The 9,024-nt window shown below is 33.9% G+C and overlaps 3 protein-coding genes across 4 annotated transcripts in view; 2 read left to right on the top strand and 1 right to left on the bottom strand.

Annotated features, from left to right (window-relative positions):
• The window catches only part of LOC108739465, a 239,413-nt gene that overhangs the window by 71,687 nt on the left and 158,702 nt on the right, over window positions 1-9,024 (bottom strand). Inside the window, exon 1 of one of the 2 annotated variants that reach the window (XM_018473371.1) lies at window positions 1,861-1,927. The exons of the other annotated variant lie outside the window; for it this stretch is intronic. Within the exon in view, the coding sequence (XP_018328873.1) occupies window positions 1,861-1,864 (4 nt within the window). The 5' untranslated portion in view covers window positions 1,865-1,927. Of the gene's footprint in view, window positions 1-1,860; window positions 1,928-9,024 lie in introns of those variants that run through there. 2 annotated transcript variants of the gene reach the window in all.
• LOC108739463 (pancreatic triacylglycerol lipase-like) lies at window positions 2,391-4,851 on the top strand. Its single transcript, XM_018473368.2, has 4 exons — window positions 2,391-2,536; window positions 2,739-3,149; window positions 3,827-4,178; window positions 4,736-4,851. Exons 1-4 carry the CDS (start codon window positions 2,476-2,478, stop codon window positions 4,791-4,793), a joined length of 882 nt encoding a protein of 293 aa, XP_018328870.1. The 5' UTR covers window positions 2,391-2,475; the 3' UTR covers window positions 4,794-4,851.
• Window positions 6,228-8,513, top strand: LOC108739461 (pancreatic triacylglycerol lipase-like). Its single transcript, XM_018473365.2, has 3 exons — window positions 6,228-6,348; window positions 6,399-6,809; window positions 8,045-8,513. The coding sequence occupies exons 1-3, from the start codon at window positions 6,288-6,290 to the stop codon at window positions 8,476-8,478; spliced, it is 906 nt and encodes a 301-aa protein (XP_018328867.1). The 5' UTR covers window positions 6,228-6,287; the 3' UTR covers window positions 8,479-8,513.

Here is a 9,024-nt window from a genome sequence, read left to right as displayed (position 1 = left end):
CTAACAGTTCCAGTAGGACACGCATCTTATTTCGTAAACACGATCGATCAACCTGGCTGTAACTATAACGCCATGTGCTCTCATGAAAGAGCAATTGATTATTACGTAGAGTCTCTAGAAAGTGGAGGATTCTCTGCAGTTGAATGCGAAAATTATAAGGCTTTCTTGTTTGGCTTATGCAATTCTAACCAGAAATCATATCTTGGTGGAATCGATATAGATAAAAGGTGGGTTATAAATAATTTCACTTTATTTTTTAATAAGGAATTGTACGAGGCGTATACTTCGTATACTTTCTGTAGCGGTGTGTCCTTCAGATTGACCGGCGCAAAGTAGTAAAGAACAGCGCTAGGCCAGAAAAAGGAGACAACTCTCGGCCAAACTCTTAACCGGTGAGGAAAAAATATATTTAATGTTCAAGAGTCGAGAGTATAATGAGCTTTTTTCTCCCTACCTACGATTTTGCCAGAGTGCATCTAAGACACTGGAAGGGGCATATCGCTAGAGAAAGTATACCTCAGCGAAGATTTATGCAGATTTATCTCAGCGTGTATTATTTGTATCACTTATCTATCTAACTATATCACCGTATGGATTTTCAACTTTCTTACATTTCGTCGGATGCTTATATACATAAACAGTCATAGAATGTCTTTTTTCCAGAAAGCTTATTCTCCTCGGTTTCTTTTTTGCTATAGTCACGTAGATGTATCAGCATCGTGAGTTTATTAGATATATGAACCAAGCATAAGAATGGTGACATGTATTACGCACAAACATATTTCATTTCTTTCATTCATTTATATAAACACCTGAAGTATATCTTATTATTTTGCAACTTATACCGTAAATAGTTTCTATATCGAATCAATGACATACTCTAATCAAGTATTTTATTTGTTTGTTGCATACTTACATTTTAACTTTATATTTTTACTGCAACATTTATCTATTCAACTAACGCTGCTTTTTAAGATATATCTTAAGATTCCTTTATCACTTAATTGTTTTATTTTGCTATTTATAATTTTTGTAATGATACTTTTCGTTTCGATGTTGGCTCTTGGCAGCGGCACATAAGGTGCCGCCGCGTCGTAACGATGGCAGCCCGCGGCGTTCATCCATGAAATTACCCAGATATGTTTATTTAATGAGCAGGCTATTAATTAATATTTTGTTTCAGTGCAAATGGAAAATTCTATTTGGCCACTAACAGCAAACCACCCTATTCGAAGGAATCGCTTTCGTAGTATTGTATTTAAAAAGTTCTAAACTGTATATTACGTTCTACTAAAAATTAAATAAATAATAATAATCTATTATCCATTTCATTTCTTAGTTTGGATAAATTAAAAGAAGTTCAAAGCAATTAAGGGTTAGAAGGTTTTTATTTATAAAAAGTTGTATCTTAAAACGCTGTCAAAGTTCGGAATATGGCCAGTTTAGATTAAATAACAATAATTTCATAATGCGTTACAAATACAAAAAAAAGTTGAGTACCCTCTTTAGACTTTCCTGTTTATATTATTATTAGATAAAACAAAAACATACGCAGTATATAGGTAGGTATCTACCTATTTTAATTTTATTAAATATTATTCAAGGAAAACCGACGATAAAAATTCTTGGAATAAGCCTAAGAAAATGATGCACAGGTATTTTAAGGCTAATAGCAAACATTACCCCCAAAATATGTAAAGTTTTTAACTTTTCTTGTAATATTGAAAACTGTCTTCTTACTTCAAAAACATTAACATAACAAGAAAAATGGAAAAAAGATGGTAAATTTTATGCTTATGTTCATCTTCAAAAACTGCACAAGAAAATAAGACGTGATAGAAACTTGAAACTTTAACATACCCATTGCCTACAGTAATAGCGTTGCATGCACCGATATACTTTTGTACATGACTAAACTATTGACGTGAATTCGTTTCACTAAAGCAGAGAACAAAAACAAAGACAAAGAAAATCAAGTAAACACTAGGCTTTCTTTGAGTTAAACGCTTTAAAGAGGATTAATACATCTATCCATAACGAGTAACCTTCTAAAAGTTTGTTTACATCGTTTTTGTTGTAAACACTTTTACTTAAACGTTTTGTTCTCTCTTACCAGTGACAAGGGTCCTATTTAGCGAAACATGTCTTTTAATTTTTTTGTAAAGTCCACAGAACACTGAAGTTGATAGACGCAATTATGTTCACTGGACTATTGTTTAATACTAATTTATAACGTTTACCTTACTTTTAGTTTTAAGTTTTTAGTCTAATATTGTTATTGTCACTGAAAAGGACTTCGAACGGGAGCTTTTTCCTAGTCTCTTGGAATCTGATAATAAAGTGATAAATTATAAGTAGTACTTACGTATCCTATTTAATGCAGTGAAGATTTTGAACTGTTCACAGTTTACATTAATAGGTACAACACTGTCATTATTTTATTAGAGTACAAGGCACTTGATAAATATTATAATCATGGTTTTCGATGTTTCAGTGTTTTTAACAGGAGTTTTAATACTCTCTGTGCAATATAACCGTAAGTACACTATTTGACGATAAAACAAAATATATTCTCATTGTTAGGACAGTAAATAAATAGAATTGTACAATGCTTTTCTCTAATTGCATAGATAAAATCATACTTTCAACAGTACTTTCCATCAATATCACCAAAATACCACAATTTTGGACTTTTTTCAATATACAATATTTTTAATATCACTTGACTTAATTTTCAGGGGTCATTTGTGATGAAATTATTGTGACGCCTGACGACATCACACTCTACCTCTATACTCAACCAAATCGTGATAATCCTCAAGCTTTAAGATCTAGCGATCTCAGCGATCTATCTAGTTCAAAATTTAATAGTTCACTACCGAACTATATCGTCTTTCATGGCATTGTTAACAACTACAGGTCGAGTCTTTATATCAGGGACCCATTGTTAACTGTGGCAGATGTCAATTTATTCCTGGTGGATTACAGTCGACCTGCAAGCAGTTGGGATTGGGCCAAGGAAGCTATCGAAGGAACAGCCCAAATTACCGCCGAGTATATTAATTTAATAAAAAGACAATACAATGTTGGTTCGGACAAGTTTATTTTGGTAGGATTTAGTCTAGGATGTCATATTGCCGGAGAGATAGGTAGGTAACCTATTGGTAATTTAAAGGTCTACTAAGACATCTTTGTCTTTTGCGATTCGAGCACAATTTAAATAATATTACTAGGCGCATTTTGTACTTACAATTAATTGTTTGTTTTTTGGGTAATTCAGTAAGTCATTGTCATTATTATCATAGGGCCATCAATCCTTTTAGGTCTGGTTGAACACGCACCTTCAACCAGGACATCCCATCCTTAACTGTCTGGCCTATCTCTACTCTTCTTAACTCCTATTTTTGTTTCTAATATGTCACTAACCATCTCTTCATTCCTGAGAAGGTGTTATATCAACCTGTCTCGCCTATTACTTATTGGCTTCTATAATGCATTTCATTTTCCTGCTTTTTCTAAAAGGTACTTTCTCATTTCTAATCTTCTTGGTCTACAGTATCCTCATCATTTGTCTACAGCACCACGTGCTCCAGACGTATACCTTTAACAATCTTTATCAAATTTCTAGATTAACCGTTCCCAAGCATAAAAGTAACTGCTTTTTGTTAAAAGCGACACTACCTTGCGCTATTATCTGATTTATTGAATTCTGAATTATCTGACTTCCTAGATGCCGAAAATCAGTAACTTCTTCTAATAATCTACCTACCTTTAAATAGAGGTGAAACAAAATGTATGCAATAATTCTTTTATTCTCTTTGGACAGGAAGACTTCTTGATGGAGATATAAATACCATTATCGCTTTGGACCCACCTGAACTATCACCTTCTTACATTGATAGAACTAAAGCGAACTATGTTCAGGCAATACACACCAGTAATATTGCAATAAAAACTGCAGTTGGACATCTCGACTTCTTTGCTAATGATGCTAATCAACAACCCGGTTGCAATGGGAATAATGAATGCAACCATTTCAGAGCAACTAAATATTATGCCGAATCGCTTATATCAGGGGGATTTACATCAGTAAAGTGTGACAGTTACGAATTATTTTCCGTTGGGCTTTGCAATGGTAATGCTAAAGCTCATCTCGGGGGTTTAAACTTAGAAAAAAGGTAAGTACTTATACTTATGAAAGAACATTTTATCGTACCGAGCGGCATGGCCTAGAGGTTTAGACCATTGCTTAGCTTTCGGGAGGACTCCGGTTCAATTCCGGGTCCGTCTGCCTTGCTCCAAGTTTTTCTGTGATTTCCTTGAATCACTTAGGCAAATGCTGGGGTAGTAATATTCCACAGATAATCTTTCATTCTCCTCTGTCTTCATTTCTTCAACTATTCGGTGCATGGGGATCCGGTGGTTCGCTCGCCAAGGGAGGATTCCAGATTCCTGAATTATACGGATTTCGCATTATCTCCCCTTTACTCATTTACCTTTGACACATAGTGTTTGTTTTCGTCATCGTCACGTGGAACTTTTGGAATTTTGTCCACACCAATATGATAATGATAAATATAATGATAATGAAAAATATAATTTCGGAAATTATGAACACTATGTGACAATATACAATATGCATGTTGCCGGTACACCTTCAAAAATGATTGATTAGAAAAAAATTTGTTAGCGCTCAGAAGAATTTTTATCTGTCAATGCTTATGTTCTTTTTTAGCGCAACTGGATCGTATTACTTATGGACCAATAGTGACTCTCCATTTTCCTTAGACTAATGATGATGTTTTTAAGGAATAGTCAAATTGACATCTTGGATCTGTAAAATAGTACCTATCTATTGTGGATACAAAATCAGTTAATCTAATTGTTAATCGAAAAATATTATAACATACCATAATTGGATTTTTAATTAAAAATTGAATGAATGAATGAAATGAATGAAATGAAATGAATTTTTTTATTAAAAATTGGTTTTTAATTCCATCGTTTTATTCATCACTGTTGCATTACTTTTTTACAAATAAATAGGTAATTAATTCAAGGATTCCAGGATTAATTATTACATGCTTGCGTTAGCTTAATAAGAGAAAGGCCTTTTGAAGAATTTTTTGTATTAATTGTTAATGACGATTATCTGGGGGTTTTAGAAATAAGAGGGACGTTTTCCTTTGTCTGGAAAGGGCTTTCCTGAAATGATATGACTTGCAGTTATAAATGTTAAAACAAATCTATGCTAAAATATAGCGATTTCATTGTTTTCTAGAACTCTTGAACCTGTCATTCATTCAGTTATATTAATTAAATAAAAAATAACAAATTGATAATCATGACGGAAAGAACACAAGCAGTTTTATCTTTAAAACTTCATTCTAGGTGTAATACGTACGTATCTGAAGACGTTGATTAGGTGTATTACATAATAATCTAAGATATAAGTCTTATCATATAAATGTTGAAGACGTTTTCACGTAATAACTGAAAATGTTACAACCTATTGGTACACTCGCACTAGAATGAGACTTATTACTTATTAACAAAGCATTTGATTGCATCTGAAATTGGTTTAATCAATATTTTGCCAATTTACATTGGATTTCGTTAGTAATTTCTTTACTAAATAAATAAATTACCATTATCAAATTAAAACACTTACAATATGTTTGGTTATAATACAAACTGTTTGGCTACCGTTAAAATGTGCAACAAAAAATTAGTAGGTAGCATATTATCGTTACAGTTATCAATTTAATTTTTAATTAATCGTGTATCATTCTGGTACTTCCTTTAATAAGTCAAAAATAGACTTTACCAATATCAATATTTTAATTTTAAATAGTTTCTTATATTTCCCCTTTATGTGTCAGTCAAAAAATGAGTAAATCAGGAAATAAAAGAAAGAATACTTCGATAACATACTCTAGAAATGAAAATCATGAAGGGCTTCAACTCTGTGTTCAGTACTTATCAATAATTATCTGACCAAGTTACACTAATATAAAGGACAAGTTATTGCAGTTTCTACGAATATATCAATTGTCGGTATAGGTTAATAGCTTTTTGTCGTAATTGATATGCAGAGGTAAACATGACAGTAAGAACATAATAAACAATTTTATCTTAAAAAACAACTTTCTGTACTGTAAATATCTATCTAGAGAAGTTGATTAAAATATAAAAATCAAAAACCACTCATATAAAACAAAAATCGTGTAAATTTACTTCTACATATACGCTCTCGGTTAATAATTCTCAATAGTCAATTCGACACAATGACTTCGAAAACGCGAATTCTGTTACTGATTCCCTTCATATTTGGAGTATTACCAGTCAGTAAGTAAATTAGTTTTCCATTGAAAATCGTACTCATCTAATATTTTTAGGAGTAACTGCTGAGGGTGTTCTCATAACAACCGAAAATATAACAGCCTATTTGTACACTCGTGCTAATCCCGATACACCTGACTTCTTACACACCAACGATCTTTCCGACTTACGTCAGTCTCATTTCAATAGCTCGTTACCGAATTACATTGTATTTCATGGATCAGTTGATAATTACTTATCTAGCATGTACATTAAAGAACCACTGTTGGACGTTGCCGATGTAAACTTATTTTTGGTGGACTATAGTGGACCGGCGAGTAACCTAACCTGGAGAACACAAGCAATTGAAGATACCGGGCGAATCGTTACAGACTACATACAATTAATATTGACCGAGTACTCAATTGATTTACACAGCATTACTTTAGTAGGATTTAGTATGGGGACGCATATTTGTGGACAAATCGGTAAGCATCGTCAGATTCGCTGACTCATTCTTCAGAGGTCCGGACTCAGTCAAGTCACACCACTAAAGATTCTAATAATGTGCAAATAGAAACTCGGTTTGTTTGTCAAGGAGGACTTTAATGAAAAAATAGCTAGTACGATAATTAATAATAGAAACATTCACTATTACTGTCTATGATCTTTTGCCATTTATTGCAAAGGTGCTAAACACTCTTGTGATAGAAAATTGGCGGCTTCGAACCAAAACAGTCATCGAACCATTCTGGAACATCTTCAACTTTTGTGAATCGTTGAGCTGGTTTCTTGAATATGACGACATTGATTTGAATAGGTGGTAATCAAAAGGAGTCGAGGCTGAAGAATATGCCGCCTGTTGGACAAAATTCCATCTTAAGAAGAGGTTGATCTCCTTGGTTTCGCTGTATGTGGTCTTTTTTCCTTCAAAGAATCACTTTGATCAAATGGGCCTGGTAAAGTTCAACTTCACCATCAGGTTCCAGAAACTTGCAGTGAATGACTCCTTTCTTCCCATTGCCTGTAATCGAACTGATATTGCTTGATGAATAACTGCTGACTGTTCTGTAAGCTTTATTGACTCTGGAATGAATTTTTTCAAATCAAATTGTTTTACTGCGTTTGGACGTGGATCATCCTGAAGACTGAAATATCCATCACGAAGATTTGCTGTAGAATGGAGTGACTCACACAATGTTCATCCAAATTCGAATTAATCAATCTCAATTCCAATAAATATTGTTTGAGCAACATTCCTTTTCATTTGAAAACATACCAGAATGCAATGGCATAAACGTTGCTTATCGAAATCCATCTCTTAAAAAATTGATACACAGGGAATTACTTGCAAATGAATGAACCGATTGAAGTTTATGACATAAAAACAACAATGACTAAGGTGCACATATCCAAAGTGGCGATTAAATTGAATGCGTTCAAGTATGTTTTTTAATACAATCTACTTCACAGCCGAGTTTCTATACTTGTACAACTCAGTACAATTAATTGATAAGCTTAAAATTGAAATGTCTTCAATATGCCGCCTGCAATTGCTTATCAGATATTTCTCGTTAATTTTTGCAATGTTTAATCTCATACATGTAAGGTTCTAATATGCATTACAAATATATGTGTAACACATAAATACTTTCAATTTTCGCATATGAACAGCCCACGATGTCTTGTTTATAAAAATTTTTATGAAGTTTTGTATTTATAGGAAAACTATTTAATGGAAACCTGGACACTATTGTAGCCCTTGATCCAGGAGACAGACCTCCAATAGTTATCGGTTCCAGCAGGGCTCGCTATGTTCATGTAATACATACCAGTATTACAGGAATACAAACTCCAGTCGGGCATGCCGACTATTACGCTAATACAAACGACCAACCTGGCTGCAACGGAAACGAAACCTGCAATCATTTTCGGTCAACGAGATTTTATGCAGAGTCATTGTCAACGGGGGGATTTACCGCAGTAAAATGTGACAGTCGCGAATCGTTTGTGGCAGGTCTTTGTAATGGTAATGAGAAATCCCATCTTGGGGGCATTATTTTAGATAGAAGGTATGTACGCTACTGTTTCATTTTTATTTGTACAGTATATAATACAAGAAGAAGTAACTTTTATGCTCGCGAACGGTTAATTTAGAAATTCGAAAAAGAATATTAAAGATGTATGTTTGAAGCGTCACGCTGTACGGGTACGAAACATGGACAGTGGCCGCTACGGAAAAGAAAAGGTTAGAAGCCTTCGAAATGTGGTGGTGTTACAGGCGATATGATGAGGATGCATTTTGGCGGCAACAACTCCTGATGAATGTGCCGGTGCGTTATCGCACCTTCTTTTTCGTCAAATGCGTCCGTGTCTCCTTCAATTTTTTGTCGAAGCGGTCCAACAACTCACTGTAGTATTGTCCAGTGATCGTTATTCCTTTTCCAAAAAATCCGTAAAATGATTTCCTCGGTAACAACGTTTGCCAAGCTTCCTAATCGCTCCTATCAAAAACGGATCTTTGCCCACGTTTAAATTCGTTGAAGCAATATCTAACTGTGGTCGTAGATGGCGAAATGTCTCCATAAACAGTATCCAACTTTGTTTTCATCTCCTCGCATTTTTTCCCATCCAAAAACAAAAAGCGAGTTACCGAACGATACTGCTCTTTTTCCATCTTAGCGAAAATAACGAAACACGTCT

The sequence above is a fragment of the Agrilus planipennis genome, unplaced genomic scaffold (genome assembly GCF_000699045.2).
Source record: "Agrilus planipennis isolate EAB-ADULT unplaced genomic scaffold, Apla_2.0 scaffold208, whole genome shotgun sequence".
NCBI lineage: Eukaryota > Metazoa > Arthropoda > Insecta > Coleoptera > Buprestidae > Agrilus > Agrilus planipennis.
Note: the sequence above shows the minus strand (reverse complement) of the source record. Positions and strands in the feature narration are given on the sequence as shown.